General features: G+C 46.4%; 2 protein-coding genes across 2 annotated transcripts in view; both read left to right on the forward strand.

Annotated features, from left to right (window-relative positions):
• Window positions 1-10,607, forward strand: part of spata5 (spermatogenesis associated 5) — a 127,544-nt gene extending 116,937 nt beyond the window's left edge. The window contains exon 17 of the mRNA XM_039012098.1: window positions 9,902-10,607. Within this exon, the coding sequence (XP_038868026.1) occupies window positions 9,902-10,078 (177 nt within the window). The 3' untranslated portion in view covers window positions 10,079-10,607. The remainder of the gene's footprint in view (window positions 1-9,901) is intronic.
• A 1,536-nt stretch (window positions 10,608-12,143) lies between these two features.
• LOC120062267 (protein sprouty homolog 1-like) lies at window positions 12,144-16,400 on the forward strand. The gene is made up of 2 exons (XM_039012099.1): window positions 12,144-12,682; window positions 14,337-16,400. The coding sequence occupies exon 2, from the start codon at window positions 14,392-14,394 to the stop codon at window positions 15,439-15,441; it is 1,050 nt and encodes a 349-aa protein (XP_038868027.1). The 5' UTR covers window positions 12,144-12,682; window positions 14,337-14,391; the 3' UTR covers window positions 15,442-16,400.
• The last annotated feature ends 915 nt before the right edge of the window (window positions 16,401-17,315 follow it).

Here is a 17,315-nt window from a genome sequence, read left to right on the forward strand (position 1 = left end):
CAACTGCCGCGTTCAGCAGTGTATAGAGACCCCTCCTAAATGAGAAAGATGAATACGTCAGTGTGTGCTGCTATTGCTACAGTATATACTTGTTAGCAGCTCTGTTGGTTTGTCGAACTGGGTGGGGGGGGGCGACCGGCGTAAATAGCCAAATTATTTGTTGTTGAGTAATGGGATTGAGACGAGGCCCTTAACATGTCCCCTATGTCGGGAACAAAGTAAAAAAAAGAAATTGAAGACAATTGAGTTTGTGTTTTTGGGTCCATGTGTTTGTACGTGTTGCATAGAAACTTCCTTCAATCATATTGTTGAAGTCGCTCGCACACCCTCTTCCCCCCTCTCTCTATTTCAACGTTCTCCCTCCTTAATTGTGGCCTGTGTTGCAAACCTTCATTGTTTCACATCACCATTGACAACAAGCAAAATTATTTGAATGATGGGAAACCCTCTAAGACATTTAGTCCCGGACGCTGTTTACAGTGTCTGAATCATGTTGTTCGGCTGGCCCTGAACAAAAGAAATAGCTCACTTCCTGACATCTGCCTAGCACCTGCCTTAGCCAAGTGAGCTAGCCCTGTCTTACACAACCGACATACATCCTTGTACATACTCATCTCAAAAACTCCCCTTCCTGTCTTAAGATTCCAAACCATCTTATCACCATCAAATATATCAAATCAAATGTTATTGGTCACATACACATGGTTAGCAGATGTTAATGCAAGTGTAGCGAAATGCTTGTGCTTCTAGTTCCGACCATGCAGTAATATCTAGCAAGTAATCTAACAATTTCACAACAACTACCTTATACACAAATCAAATCAAGTTTATTTTATATAGCCCTTCGTACATCAGCTAATATCTCGAAGTGCTGTACAGAAACCCAGCCTAAAACCCCAAACAGCAAGCAATGCAGGTGTAGAAGCACGGTGGCTAGGAAACACACAAGTTTAAAGGAATGAATAAGAATATGTACATATAAATATATGGATGAGTGATGGCCGAACGGCACAGGCAAGATGCAGTAGATGGTATAGAGTACAGAATATACATATGAGAAATGTAGGGTATGTAAACATTATATAAAGTGGAATTGTTTAAAGTGATTAGTGACTCATTTATTACATCCAATTTTCAATTATTAAAGTGGCTAGAGATTTGAGTCAGTATGTTGACAGCAGCCACTCAATGTTAGTGATGGCTGTGTAACAGTCTGATGGCCTTGAGATAGAAGCTGTTTTTCAGTCTCTCGGTCCCAGCTTTGATGCACCTGTACTGACCTCACCTTCTGGGTGATAGCGGGGTGAACAGGCCATGACTAGGGTGGATGTTGTCCTTAATGATCTTTTTGGCCTTCCTGTGACATCGGGTGCTGTAGGTGTCCTGGAGGGCAGGTAGTTTGCCCCCAGTGATGCGTTGTGCAGACCGCACTACCCTCTGGAGAGCCAGAGGTTGTGGGCGGAGCAGTTGCCGTACCAGGCGGTGATACAGCCCGACAGGATGCTCTCGATTGTGCATCTGTAAAAGTTTGTGAGTGTTTTTGGTGACAAGCCAAATTTCTTCAGCCTCCTGAGGTTGAAGAGGCGCTGTTGCGCCTTCTTCACCACGCTGTCTGTGTGGGTGGACCATTTCAGTTTGTCAGTGATGTGTACGCCGAGGAACTTAAAACTTTCCACCTTCTCCACTACTGTCCCGTCGATGTGGATAGGGGGGTGCTCCCTCTGCTGTTTCCTGAAGTCCACGATCATCTCCTTTGTTTTGTTGACGTTGAGGTTATTTTCCTGACACCACACTCCGAGGGCCCTCACCTCCTCCCTGTAGGCCGTCTCATCGTTGTTGGTAATCAAGCCTACTACTGTTGTGTCGTCTGCAAACTTGATGATTGAGTTGGAGGCTTGCATGGCCACGCAGTCATGGGTGAACAGGGAGTACAGGAGATGGCTGAGAACGCCACCTTGTGGGGCCCCAGTGTTGAGGATCAGCGGGGTGGAGATGTTGTTTCCTACCCTCACCACCTGGGGGCGGCCCATCAGAAAGTCCAGGACCCAGTTGCACAGGGCGGGGTCGAGACCCAGGGTCTTCGAGCTTAATGACGAGTTTGGAGGGTACTATGGTTTTAAATGCTGAGCTTTAGTCGATGATCAGCATTCTTACATAGGTATTCCTCTTGTCCAGATGGGTTAGGGCAGTGTGATTGCGATTGCGTCATCTGTTGACCTATTGGAGTGGGTCTAGGGTGTCAGGTAGGGTGGAGGTGATATGATCCTTGACTAATCTCTCAAAGCACTTCATGATGACGGAAGTTAGTGCTACGGGGCGATAGTCGTTTAGCTCAGTTACCTTAGCTTTCTTGGGAACAGGAACAATGGTGACCCTGCATGTGGGAACAGCAGACTGGGATAGGGATTGATTGAATATGTCCGTAAACAACCCAGCCAGCTGGTCTGCGCATGCTTTGAGGACGTGGCTAGGGATGCCGTCTGGGCCGGCAGCCTTGCGAGGGTTAACATGTTTAAATGTTTTACTCACGTTGGCTGCGGTGAAGGAGAGTCTGCAGGTTTTGGTAGCGGGCCGTGTCGGTGGCACTGTATTGTCCTCAAAGCAAGCAAAGAAGTTGTTTAGTTTGTCTGGGAGCAAGACATTGGGGTCCGCGACGGGACTTTTCTTTTTGTAGTCCGTGATTGACTGTAGACCCTGCCACATACGTCTTGTGCCTGAGCCGTTGAATTGTGACTCTACTTTGTCTCTATACTGACGCTTAGCTTGTTTGATTGCCTTGCAGAGGGAATAGCTACACTGTTTGTATTTGGTCATGTTTCCGGTCGCCTTGCCCTGATTAAAAGCAGTGGTTCGCGCTTTCAGTTTTGAGCGAATGCTGACATCAATCCCCAACCAGTTTCTGGTTGGGGAAGGTTTTAATTGTCGCCGTGGGTACAATATCACCGATGCACTTTCTAATAAACTCGCTCACCGAATCAGAGTATATATCAATGTTGTTGTTCGACGCTATCCGGAAAACATATCCCAGTCTACGTGATCGAAGCAATCTTGAAGCGTGGAATCAGATTGGTCGGACCAGCATTGAACAGACCTGAGCACGGACGTTTCCTGTTTTAGTTTCTGTTTATAGGCTGGGAGCAACAAAATTGAGTTGTGGTCAGATTTGCTGAAAGGAGGGCGAGGGAGGGCTTTGTATGCGGAAGTTAGAGTAACAATGATTCAGAATTTTTCCAGCCCGGGTCGCGCTTTCGATATGCTGATAAAATTTAGGGAGCCTTGTTTTCAGATTAGCCTTGTTAAAATCCCCAGCTACAGTAAATGCAGCCTCGGGATATGTAGTTTCCAGTTTACATAGAGTCCAATTAAGTTCTTTCAGGGCCATCGAGGTGTCTGCTTGGGGGGGATGTACACGACTGTGATTATAATCGAAGAGAATTATCTTTGTAGATAATGCGGTCGGCATTTGATTGTAAGGAATTCTAGGTCAGGTGAACAAAAGGACTTGAGTTCCTGTATGTTGTTATGATCACACCACAACTCGTTAATCATAAGGCATACACCCCCCCCCCCCCTTTCTTCTTACCAGACAGATGTTTGTTTCTGTCGGCGCGATGCGTGAAGAAACCAGGTGGCTGTACCGACTCCGACAACATATCCCGAGTGAGCCATGTTTCCGTGAAACAGAGAATGTTACAATCTCTGATGCCTCTCTGGAAGGCAACCCTTGCTCGGATTTTTTCTACCTTGTTGTCAAGAGACTGGACATTGGCTAGTAGTATACTCGGGAGTTGTGGGCGATGTGCCCGTCTACGGCGCCTAACCAGAAGACCGCTCCATCTGCCCCTTCTGCGGCGCCGTTGTTTTGGGTCGCCTGCTGGGATCCGATCCATTGTCCTGGGTGGTGGACCAAACAGAGGATCCGCTTCAGGAAAGTCGTATTCCTGGTTGTAATGTTGGTAAGTTGACGTTGCTCTTATATCCAATAGTTCCTCCCGGCTGTATGTAATAAGACTTAAGATTTCCTGGGGTAACAGTGTAAGAAATAATACATCAAAATACTGAATCGTTTCCTAAGAACGCGAAGCGAGGCGGCCATCTCTGTCGGCGCCAGATGTCATGTCACTTGTGTATAATACTTGGAAGTACTAGCTACTCTTAACATTTTGGTTAATTCTGTTAAACCTCTCAGGAGATATTTAAATGTGTCTCTATATGCGACATAGGACTTGGCTTCTCTTTCTACTCAACTATGTTGAGTAGTAGTTGAACTAGCAAAAACAGGCAACAGTGCACACACAGATCTTTAGTGAGTCGTCGGAGAAGTGGATACTGATGGGTTATTACCATACCTGTAACGGTTCTCCTCTTCCTCTTCATCCGAAGAGGAGGAGCATGGATTGAACCAAGACGCAGCGTGATACTTAGACATGATATTTATTTAGACAGGACAAAACAACGAAGACAAAAAACGAACTATACTTGAATTAACTAACAAAATAACAAAACGAATGTAGACAAACCTGGACGTAAGAACTTACATGTAACACGAAGAACGCACGAACAGGGAAATGACTACATAAAAACCGAACGAACAAAATGAACAAACAAACCGAAACAGTCCCGTATGGTGCAACATAGACAGACACTAACACAGGAGACAACCACCCACAACAAACAGTGTGAAAACACCTACCTTAATATGACTCTCAATCAGAGGAAATGAAAACCACCTGCCTCTAATTGAGAGCCATATCAGGTCACCCTTTAAACCAACATAGAAACAGAAAACATAGACTGCCCACCCAAACTCACGTCCTGACCAACTAACACATACAAAAACTAACAGAAAACAGGTCAGGAACGTGACATAACCCCCCCCTTAAGGTGCGAACTCCGGGCGCACCAGCACAAAGTTTAGGGGAGGGTCTGGGTGGGCATCTGACCACGGTGGTGGCTCAGGCTCTGGGCGAGGTCCCCACCCCACCATAGTCAATCCCAGCTTACGTTTCCCCCTACGACTGACCACCCTCCTATTCCACCCACTTACTTTTAATGGTAACCTTACGATAAGAGGCAGCACCGTGACAAGGGGCAGCACCGGGATAGAGAGATAGCTCAAGACAGAGAGGTAGGTCAGGATAGAGAGGTAGCTCAGGATAGAGGGGCAACTCCGGACTGAAAGGCAGCTCCGGACAGAGAGACAGCTCTGGACTGAGGGGCAGTTCTGGATTAATGGCCACTCTGGGCTGAGGGGCAGCTCATGACTGGCTGACGGCTCTGGACGCTCATGGCTGGCTGACGGCTCTGGACGCTCAGGTCGGGACGCTCATGGCTGGCTGACGGCTCTGGACGCTCATGGCTGGCTGACGGCTCTGGACGCTCATGGCTGGCTGACGGCTCTGGACGCTCATGGCTGGCTGACGGCTCTGGACGCTCATGGCTGGCTGACGGCTCTGGACGCTCATGGCTGGCTGACGGCTCTGGACGCTCATGGCTGGCTGACGGCTCTGGACGCTCATGGCTGGCTGGCGGCTCTGGCAGATCCTGTCTGGTTGGCGGCTCTGGCAGATCCAGTCTGGTTGGCGGCTCTGGCAGATCCTGTCTGGTTGGCGGCTCTGGCAGATCCTGTCTGGTTGGCGGCTCTGGCAGATCCTGACTGACAAATGGCTCTAGCGGCTCCTGACTGACTAACGGCTCTAACGGCTCGGGACAGACGGGCGGCTCTAATGGCTCGGGACAGACGGATGGCTCAGACGGCACTGGGCAGACGGATGGCTCAGACGGCGCTGGGGAGACGGATGGCTCAGACGGCGCTGGGGAGACAGATGGCTCAGATGGCGCTGGGGAGACGGATGGCTCAGATGGCGCTGGTGAGACGGATGGCTCTGGCCGGATGAGACGCACTGTAGGCCTGGTGCGTGGTGCCGGAACTGGAGGCACCGGACTGGAGACACGCACTTCAAGGCTAGTGCGGGGAGCAGGGACAGGGCACACTGGACTCTCAAAACGTACTATAAGCCTGGTGTGTGGTACCGGCACTGGTGGCACCGGGCTGAGGGCACGCACATCAGGACGAGTACGGGGAGAAGGAACAGTGCGTACAGGGCTCTGGAGACGCACAGGAGGCTTAGTGCGTGGTGCCGGAACTGGAAGCACTGAGCTGGAGACACGCACCATAGGAAGAGTGCGTGGAGGAGGAACAGGGCTCTGGAAACGCACTGGAAGCCTGGTGCGTGGTGTAGGCACTGGTGGTACTGGGCTGGAGCGGGGAGGTGGCGCCGGAAATACCGGACCGTGCAAGCGTACTGGCTCCCTTGAGCATTGAGCCTGCCCAACCTTACCTGGTTGAATGCTCCCCGTCGCCCGACCAGTGCGGGGAGGTGGAATAACCCGCACCGGGCTATGTAGGCGAACCGGGGACACCATGCGTAAGGCTGGTGCCATGTATGCCGGCCCGAGGAGACGTACTGGTGGCCAGATATGTAGAGCCGGCTTCATGGCACTTGGCTCAATGCTCAATCTAGCCCTACCAGTGCGGGGAGGTGGAATAACCCGCACCGGGCTATGAACACGTACAGGAGACACCGTGCGCTCTACTGCGTAACACGGTGTCTGCCCGTACTCCCGCTCTCCACGGTTAGCCTGAGAAGTGGGCGCAGGTCTCCTACCTGCCCTTGACCCACTACCTCTTAGCCCCCCCCCAAGAAATTTTTGGGGTTTCTTCACGGGCTTCCGTGCTAGCCGCGTACCTTCATATCTCCGGTCTTGAGCTTGATTCTCCGGCTTCCAGCCACGTCTCCTTGCTGCCTCCTCATACCACCGCTCCTGGGCTCTCGCTGCTTCCATCTCCTCACGAGCGCGGCGATATTCCCCAATATGAGCCCAGTGTCCTTTTCCCTCCAATACTTCATCCCATGTCCAGGATTCCTGTGTAGCAGGCCACTGCTCGAATTCATGCTGCTTGGTTCTGGTGTGGTGGGTGGTTCTGTAACGTTCGTCTGGTGGTGTATGAATGGACCAAGGCGCAGCGGGTGATGAATACATAACTATTTATTACAAACAGACGAAACACTGACAAAACACTAGAACAAACTACAAAACAATAAACGAAGGCAACAGACCTGAAACAAACGAACTTACATATAGACGAAGAACGCACGAACAGGGAAATGACTACATAAAAACCGAACGAACAAAATGAACAAACAAACCGAAACAGTCCCGTATGGTGCAACATAGACAGACACTAACACAGGAGACAACCACCCACAACAAACAGTGTGAAAACACCTACCTTAATATGACTCTCAATCAGAGGAAATGAAAACCACCTGCCTCTAATTGAGAGCCATATCAGGTCACCCTTTAAACCAACATAGAAACAGAAAACATAGACTGCCCACCCAAACTCACGTCCTGACCAACTAACACATACAAAAACTAACAGAAAACAGGTCAGGAACGTGACAATACCTGAGCGAATATGTGACCCTGGTGCATGCTGGTACCACAACTAATCTGTCAAAGTAGAAGTACTTTAGTAATTTAGCAGACGCTCTTACCCAGAGCGACTAAAAGTAGCAATTAGGGTTAAGTGCTTTGTTCAAGGGCACATCAACATATTTTTCACCTAGTCGGCTCTGAGATTCGAACCAGCAACCTGGCCCAATATACACACAGACAAAGTGGCTACCGAGATTCTCCAGCACTTTTGTATACTTTTTAGCCGGTAGTTCTGAAAGTTGCGCTCACGAGCCAAAAGTGGTCCCCGAAAATTGCCTACCACGTCACATTTATGCAGATATATGCACCACATCATTGCTGTCCCTCTCTCTCTCGCTCTGCTGTGTATGTATCTTACTAGCTGTCACTCAAATGGTGAGGCGCTGAAGCTCAATGGCTAGAACTCAAATTGCTAGGGGGCTGGCCCACATCAGGGAAAATGGTGCAGCACATCTTCCCAAAATGTTTGGGGGGGTTTCTTGGCTAATTGAGGTAAGACAGTAATTATACTCATAGATTATGCATGTATGAACTACACATTGACACATTCAGTCCAAAGCGAGAGGTTTAAAAAATGATTAGCAGTCACCAAAGTTCTGGAGCATGTCTTTAAGCAGCTATGGAGCTATTTTGCTACGAATACACTTTAGCTACAATATAAATTAATAAATATTCTCGTTGGCTGCTGCAACCCTCCTCCATTGTTGTTTTTCTGATCTAAGATCTGTTTTGTGGTTTTCTACATAATGGTTAAGATGAGGAATTGAGATCTGTACCTTTCGCCGACTTCTACCCGGCAATGTCTGTCAATGTCAACAGTCTGCCATCTTGTTGCCAGCCTCTGTCCCATGGATGAGTTTAAGGGGAACCACTATTTTTATTTTCTCTTCGCCCTTCCCATTGCAATAAGGGGGTTATTCCTTTTAGGAAAACTTTTTTTTCCGCCTCTTTAAGTTCTTTGAATCCTTAATTGTAGGGTACCCATTTGTGCTGTCCCCTTCTTGGAATGGGGAAAATATGCCAAGGGAATTTGTGAGGTCACCTTCCAAATTGTTCAGTTTCCTCCGCTTGAAATAGATTGAATACATTCGCAGCCCCCGCAGGTGTAATTATGCCCTCAACGTTTCAGTTCTGCTGTTACGGGCCGTCCGGATTTACAAAGCACCTCATAGTAGGAGTGCTGATCTAGGATCAGGTCCCGCCATGTCCTTATAATCATAATCTAAAAGGCAGAACTGACCCTAGATCACCACGCATACACTGAGGGGCTTTATGAATATGGACCCAGATGGTTTGTGGAGGAAACCAGGACACCGTATAAGCCTACATTTAGAATTGGGACGGGCATATCCGGTCCTGTAGGGCCAATGTGCACACAGGCTTTTGTTCCAGCCCAGCACTAACTCGCCTCCAGTGAGATTTCCATATATAGGTCTGGTTTTCCGAACACATTGAGCCCTTTGTGGTTTCCCCTGGCGTGGAGGGAGGTGGCGGTGTCAGTAGACCCACCCCCCCACCACCACCTCCCACACCTGTTTTATAATTTCCCCCTGAATTAACGGTGATAAGACTAAGGCCTGGTGACTTTTGGAGGAGATTCTGTACACGCCATGGGAGTGAGTCGTTTCCGAAAGTCCAGCGATGGCTGATGAACGCCAGACACCTTTTTCCTCACCCATGCCACCCTCTCTTCCAGAACTAGCGCTCTGTTCTACGGCACGACCTGCTCCAAAGGAAACCAATATGTCTTTCCAGTGACTGATAGCACTGTGTTGAGATTTGCAGGATATGCAACGTCAGTTCGCTCCACGGAACGACCCGAACCCTGAGCAACGTAAAGTGTGTGTGTGTGTGTGTGTGTGTGTGTGTGTGTGTGTGTGTGTGTGTGTGTGTGTGTGTGTGTGTGTGTGTGTGTGTGTGTGTAACCCTGTAATAACCGTAGGCTAAGCATAAAAAGCTTGTAGCTATTGTGTAATATTACACATGGCTTAATACAAACTGTTACAAATGTGTAAATTCAACTATTAGATCACAACCTAAATTCAATTTTTATTCCAATGGTCTTGATTTGGTCAACCTCGTTTTGTAGAGATTCATTATTGACCTGCTCACCACAGCCTAGGGCGGTGTTTCCCAACTCCAGTCCTCAAGTATCCCCAACAGTACTCATTTTTATTTTTGCCCTGGACGAGCACACCTGATTCAACTCAGCTACTCATTAAGCCCTAAATGAGTTGAATGAGGTATGTTTGTCCCGGCTACAACAAAAATGTGTGCTGTTGGGGCTACTCGAGGACTGGCGGTGGGAAACACTGGCCTAGTGGCTGTGGATGCTAGCATGATTTTAAGTAGTCGTGATCTGGCCGCCTGACACCCCTGTATCTGTTTCCTGTCGCAGATAACGGCAGTATGCAGAGAGGCTGCCCTGCTGGCCCTGCAAGAGGACATCAAAGCACAGCTCATCATGGGGAGACACTTTGAAAGCGCCCTGAACGCCGTGAAGCCAAGAGTTCCAGACGCTCTCATCCAGTCGTATATCAACTATCAACAGCAACGCGGCCTGCGCTTCTTCTGACGTCGGCGTGGAGAAATTCCAAACCTGCGAGAGGAGTCTTTGCTAGAATAAGCAGTAGGCCTCCAGGACCGACTGCATATGGTTACTGTAAATGCAGTTATCCACTGAAGTCGCAAGGGTTTCCAAATGGACATTACATCAGTGAATAGGCTGCAGCGTTTCCCAAACTCGGTCCTGGGGACCCCAAGGGCTGCACATTTAGTTTTTGTTCCATAGCACTACACAGCTGATTCAAATAATCAACTCATCATCATGCTTTGATTATTTGATTCAGCTGTGTAGTGCTAGGGCAAAAACCAATATGTGCGCCCTTGGGGTCCCTAGGACCGAGTTGGGGAAACACTGGATTAGGGGGAAACAATAGGCGAGAATAGCCCATGTGATTTAACCATTATGCTACTTTGTAATGTGCTCATTTATTCTTGGTCACCAAAAATAACCAAAATTCTCTACAAAATTGTTATTTACAAACCTGTGCTCCCTGAAATGCAATATTAGGCTACAATGTAATAAAGGAATTGTTTCTCTATATGCTTGTTAATGCTTTTTTTTATGTTATCCTCATAAGACAAATTGAATATATTAGGCATGGGTACACACACAGAAAGATTACAATGCAGAAAAATAACCAACATTCATACATTTTTCAAAGGCTCTTCCTTGGGCAATTTTCAAAACAAAAGTTATGAAAATATAAAACTCAACACTTAGGGAAAGATTGGAATTTACTGGGGGGGGGGGGTCTAAATCAAGGTGTCCTAAAAAAGTGGTGATCCTAACTGACCTAAAACAGGGGCTTTTTACTAGGATTAAATGTCAGGAATTTTGAAAAACTGAGTTGAAATGTATTTGGCTAAGGTGTATGTAAACTTCCGACTTCAACTGTATGTCAGATGCCTACTGCATCTGCTATACAGATATAGACAACAGACAGGAGGGTAATTCGTTAATGTTCTATTAACACACGACCCTCCCCAGCCCTCCCCCCATTACATTTCGATCTGCCCCTTTGATTATTGCATTGGGTGGAAAATTTGAAGGAAACTTTTGCATTCAACTTTAATAATGTGCTTTACATTTGGTTTGCATTTGCGTATTGAATATATCCAGGGGGAGAAAAGGAAGTACGGATGGTATATTAATCATTGCATCCATGGAAAATCTGTTAATTACTGTAATCCTAAAATTTCCAACCGCTTTCCGCACTTCCGACCACAATGAAGAGGTTCCCATCTGTCGTTTGCGAATCCAGCAGGAGTTGCTTTATCATCAAGCATGAAGCTCCAAACTACTTTTTTATATAGCCTATCCAGCCCAAACATCAGAGACATAGGCCTACAGATGCATTTATCAGTCCGTTAATGTAGAAGTATTGTGGAATTTTCTGACCCGAGATGGTAATGAGGTCATTCATCTATTGATTTTTCCATTTGAAGAGGATAAATTGACTTTGTATTGAACTTCCTTTTCTCATGGATCCGGATGTAGCGCATCCGCGACACCAATCAAACCAGACAGTCAAGAACAGAGGGGGGGATGCGGCGGGTGGGGGAATCTTTCCCCTCGCTTGCGGGGTGCCTTTTTCTTAAGGTGGCTCCGAAGTTATGTTTAGGCCCACTGTTTCACTGGAGTTATAATACAACGGAGTAATGAAGGGGTTGTCATTTCATTTTCTATATATCAAATTTTATTATTGTATTTTAGATTTAGGTCTTAGGCCAACAGTATTCCAGTAGGTCGTCAATAAATAATAATTTGTTCTTAACTGACTTAACTGACTGTCTTGCGTTTGATTTCTAACTATGCTATGCGTAATTAGAATGGTGAGACGTCGTGGAATGCCGTGGAATTAAATAAAACAACGTTATAAAATTGATACTTCTGTTGTCACTGTTCCACAGTTTGTAAGCACAAGAACAACATTTGCTTTCTCTGCTATTTCAAACAGCTCCACCTTAACTGCTGCACACATCTCTATCGCCCGGCCTTCCACATCTGCCCAATGAATTAAGAGCGGATGCGATGTATCCTTTTTCAGTGGAGTGAATGGCCAATGGGAGTTGGCTTGTCGAGCAAACACTGAGCTCTACGTTCTCATTCATTCAGAGTTAGACAGGCATGCAGTGTTGAAGAGAGCACGTCCTCGATTAGCGCTTGCTTTTGAGCATTCCGCCTAACAAAAACCGTATTTTACTACTATTTACTCATTAGAATTCGAAGACGGAAGCCATTGGATATATAATTATTTGTTTTCATATTGTAAATTAATTAAAGTGTGATTTTTCAGAATCCTAAAGAAGATTCTTCCTGCAATTGTTACTCCGCTCTAGGACTAAACTGGGTTGTCTGACTAGATCGGCTTCAAGTGCGCAACCTTTATTGGGTGCATCAAGAAGCGTGGATTTACAATTTCTGGAACACAGTGTGTAATGCACCAGAGTTTAAGAAGGAATAACGAAAGAAGATAAGCTACAACATCGTATCAGGATTTAACGCAATCGTTACGAATGTTAAGAGCTAATTAAAATACGCTTGGACAATTTACTTGGATGGAGTTTTTGTATATTGGTTGATGGAATCGACGTTATGGATGGTTGCAGATGGGTGCGTATCTCCCCCTCAATGCGTGAAACACATTTGAAATGTCGGGTTTGGTCATCGATTCTTTGTTGCTTAAATGTAGACTGGATAATTCAAACCTGATGCAAGTAGGCTATGCGCATAGTGTTCAGAACTCCGGTTTTGGGAACATTGTTGTCACTGTAGTTGCATGGAATAGGCTTGTGTCGATGGGTGTCCTTGGGAACACTCATTTGGTGCTCGAATCTGTAGAGTTGGCTTAACATTCTTCACACGCGTGTGTCCTCTACTCGGTGTGTCTATTTAACACAGGTCATTCGACTTTCGAAAGGAATCAAAACGGTCATAGTAGGGTTGTCAGAGTAGAGCATCTCACGCGCAAGCACCCCTCCCCCACGATAGCCTAGTTTTCATTCATAAGGTTTCCCCCCTTATTTCGATTCATCTCTATCACATGGGCGGTTGCTCGGTCAACTAAACCCGATGGCATAGACATGTTTGAGGTATGATATGGCTAAAAACGGCGTATTTATGTCCCTTTTAAAAAAATATAATAATTATGCTACCATCCAAATAATAGCTCAAACTAGTTATTGTGCTCCGTGCGAGCTACTCTGGATTTTCATGAAGAAGTGTCAATAAATTAGAGCCCTGATCATAAGCAAGCTGTCCTCACGTAGAGAATTCCTGTCTGTAAATTGTATCGGTTTTTTAACTTGCTTGCGTCATGCTGATTACACCTTGCCAATATGTGTTTACTGATCAGTCCCATTTGCACTCCGGTTTCGACGGATACGCGTTTATAGCTAGACATGATACCTCGGCTAATTCCAGAAGATGTTAGTATCCAATAGACCCACGAGTAACGGTATTATGTTTAATTCGATTGTAAAATGTGCTTTTGACGTTCTTGAGAAGCACAATAACTTAAACATTTGCTTGAAATTACATGGACATAAAGTCGACACTGATGTTGTGGCATTTTGTCGCGACCCTAGTTTTTTTTTTACCCTATTGTCTTCACATTTCCTTCAAACCGTCTTCCGTTTAGTAATAGAATAATAAGTGAGGCAGCTCATTTTGTCCTCTTGGATCGTGGCCTCGTTCCGTCGCCGTGGCGCTTTATAATGTTAACTAGTCATACATATGTAAATTAGACCGGGAAGTATTTGTACTGAAGTTTGGATGTGTGCTTATTGAGGAAGCTACAAAACAAGTTAATAGTATACTTTTCCACGGCTTGCTTCGCCCAGAGCATTAAAATGTGCCATTGTAAAGGGGATGTTGATCAAATAAAATAGTTGGGCTAAGTGAACATGTTCTTAACATTGTTGAAGGTAGGCCTGCTGAAGTGTTAAACAGTTATATCTATTTTTAAAAGCACTAAACAGCCTAAACCACAAAATAGCATACAATAATAATCGCCTCAATAGACTGCTCTTAACCTGTATTATAACAGATGATCATTGCTGAAAACTATTTGAACTATATAGAGACCATCCAGGGATCTGTTGATGGTTCTACTTTGTCAGCTCTTTAGCCTTTCCCATCATGTGGCGAATCTAAAATGCTATGGGAACAGTATTCAAAACCTCCACCATCCTAGTTCACATTTACAAACTGCATCCTGTCTTTACTGATGGCCCTTCTCTGTGTCTCCCTTTCCGCCCCCTTGCAGGTTTTCTGATGCATGCCAAGTCCACGGTGAATGTCGGAAGTGGTGATCACCCCAGATGGCGCTCCAAAGTCAACATGGCCCTGGCGGTTCATTAGTGGTGATCCAGCAGCCTTCCCTGGAGGGCCGGCAGAGGTCAGATTACGAGCGGGAGCTCCATCATGCCGCCATCCTCTCCCTGGACCAAATCAAGGCCATTCGCTCCAGCAACGAGTACACAGAGGGGCCGTCGGTGGTCCGGAGGCCCCCTGCGCCCCGCATGGCACCCAGGCCCGACAAGCAGCAGGAGAGGACTCACGAGGTAATCCTCGTCAATGTGAACAACAACTATGAGCACCGGCCGGTAGGGCATGGCCACCACGGTGGGGTGGTGGTAGTAGCCGGAGGCCAGCAGTGTAGCTCCAGGGCCCCGGGCCTTAATCGCTCCACCAGTACGGGCAGCGCGGCCAGCTCCGGGAGCAACAGCAGTGCATCCTCTGAGCAGGGACTCCTGGCCCGCTCACCTCCTTCTAGACCGGGGATGGTGGCCCTCCACCAGCACCACCACAGAGCCGAGAGGACTCAGCCTGTTCGGGCTCAGCCCAAGGCGCTGCTAGCCCCCCAGCATGGCTCTCACCCGCCGCCGCCACTGGAGGCACCGCTCAAGCCCTCAGGGAAAGGGGACGTGGCGTCTGGCCACCAGTTCATCTGCGAGCGCTGCGGGAAGTGCAAGTGCGGGGACTGCACAACCCCAAGGACCCTGCCCTCGTGCCTGGCCTGCAACGGGCAGTGCCTGTGCTCGGCGGAGAGCGCCCTGGAGCATGGCACGTGCATGTGCCTGGTCAAGGGCGTCTTCTACCACTGTTCCAACGACGACGAGGGAGACTCGTGCGCCGACAACCCTTGCTCGCTGTCGCGCTCCCACTGCTGCTCACGCTTCCTCTGCATGGGATTACTGTCGGTACTGTTCCCCTGTTTGCTGTGCTATCCGCCCGTCAAGGGGTGCCTGAAGGCGTGCCAGGGCTGCTACGACCAAGTCAACAGGCCCGGCTGCCGCTGCAAGAACTCCAACACTGTCTATTGCAAAATGGAGAGCTGGTCCCCACAGACCCTGGAAAAGCCTTCCTGATCCCGTGTGTGTGTAGGAAGAGGGGCAGTCGATCCCCGTGCGGTTCTGACGATGATAATAATATTCACTATTGATGTTAATCAAACTTTTGAAGCACCTCCCATCCGCCTCCCTTTCTCCAACGGGGAATCCTGCTAGGAGTAAAGCACGGAATATGAAAACCACTCAATTATTTTTTATATTTCCTTCCTTTTTTTCTGACAGGACCATGTTTTTACAGACCAGTGTTTTGTCTGAACTGTTTCTGTCTCTCTTCAGCTACTCATTAAGAATATTCTGTTAGCTAGGCAGTTTCCCTGGTGCTTTAAGCTTCAAGTGAGAGCAGCCTCTTACCAAATCTGTGAAGGACTATCTAGCCAGGCAATATGTAGCTGTTACCACGTGTTCATAGCAAACGAGGATTGTTTGAATTCCCAGTTGCTACCACACTAAGACCATGGTTATCTGGGTTTCTGTGCTCGAGTTGCATTATGGAAAGCACATCCATCTCATAGTATTCTGTTGGATATGTTTCTCTCCCCCCCCCCCCCCACTCATCATTCACACATTCTGTGGCATTCTTCCCTTTTTTTGTTTTCATTTTGTAAACTGTTTTGCTCAAATCCATAAGAGTAAATTCTTGCTATTTTTTTGAAAGAAAATGTCTGTTAAAACATTTTTTTTTTTTTTGTGTGTAAAAATATTTATTATGTGAAGCTCTATTTTATGATATTTATTGCAAAAGACAGTCTTAAATGTACTCATGTCTGAATATAACAAAATATCAATACTTACTGAAAAATTAAAGGGTGGCACAAAAGAAAAAGCTATGTTAACTTTAATGCAGAAAATATATTAATAATGAAAAAAAAAATGTTGTCTTGATTATCCTCATTACATTGACCCTTGAGTGATTTGCGCTGGTTTGAATGCTTTCAAAGTATTGAGATGTTTCATAAGCAGTGAATGGGTCTGGTTCTTGCATACACCATAGAGTACAATTCTGAAACTGAGAACAGACTTTGGTTGATTTATTTCAAGCAAGTGGTGCTTTTCTTTGCAAAACTTGGAATACTTTGGTCAACAGCAAGTTGATATTTACTCATTTGGAATTCTGCTAAAAAAAAAAAAAATACTTAGTGAGTCATAGGTATGTCAGCAATCAAGTTTTCAAGATATAGAACTTTCAAAATATAGTAAGTGCAAAACGCATCATACTTTCTGTATTTTAATGTTCTATATCAACTTGATTGTTGACATGCAAAACATTTTGGGACTGTATCAATAGTGGACTAATGTAACAAATACCAAAAGAGTTTGAGTGGTATTTTCTTTTAAGAAACTTCATTCCAGCCAAGAGGTCACCACCAAACTTAGTAATAGCTTCATTCCTTTGTTTAAAAAGTTGCTAGATCGGGATGTTCCCAACTCCTAAATGGTCTCCATATTGAGGCCACTGTGTGTGTCTGAGAAATGAGAGCCACCATTATGACTACCCAAGGCCACCTGTTCAAAGATAATAAACCAGCTATCAATGCTGAGCTTTTATGGCATGTTCCTGCACTAAAGGCAAAGATGGGGCAGATACAGACCCCATTTGGCTGCCTCTTTTTGTCATTGAATTTATCACTCTGGAAGTTTTCTGACCCCCAGGGGGTAAGTACATCACTTCTAAAGTTGGTGGGCCTGAAATGGCAGACCGGCAACAGGAAATGCAGTGAAATAATAGGGTTTAACTTTGAGTGGGCAGTTAGTCTGAAATACTATGTTTCAGTTTAGCTGGAGCAGGAAACTCTTGACCTCGAGTAAAACAAGCACAGTTATTCAGGGAGGTAATATGTGTAATATAACTAGGTTGTGTGGTAAACATTGAGAAGGGGGTATTTTTGTCGAAA

The sequence above is a fragment of the Salvelinus namaycush genome, chromosome 17 (genome assembly GCF_016432855.1).
Source record: "Salvelinus namaycush isolate Seneca chromosome 17, SaNama_1.0, whole genome shotgun sequence".
Classification (NCBI taxonomy): Eukaryota; Metazoa; Chordata; class Actinopteri; order Salmoniformes; family Salmonidae; genus Salvelinus; species Salvelinus namaycush.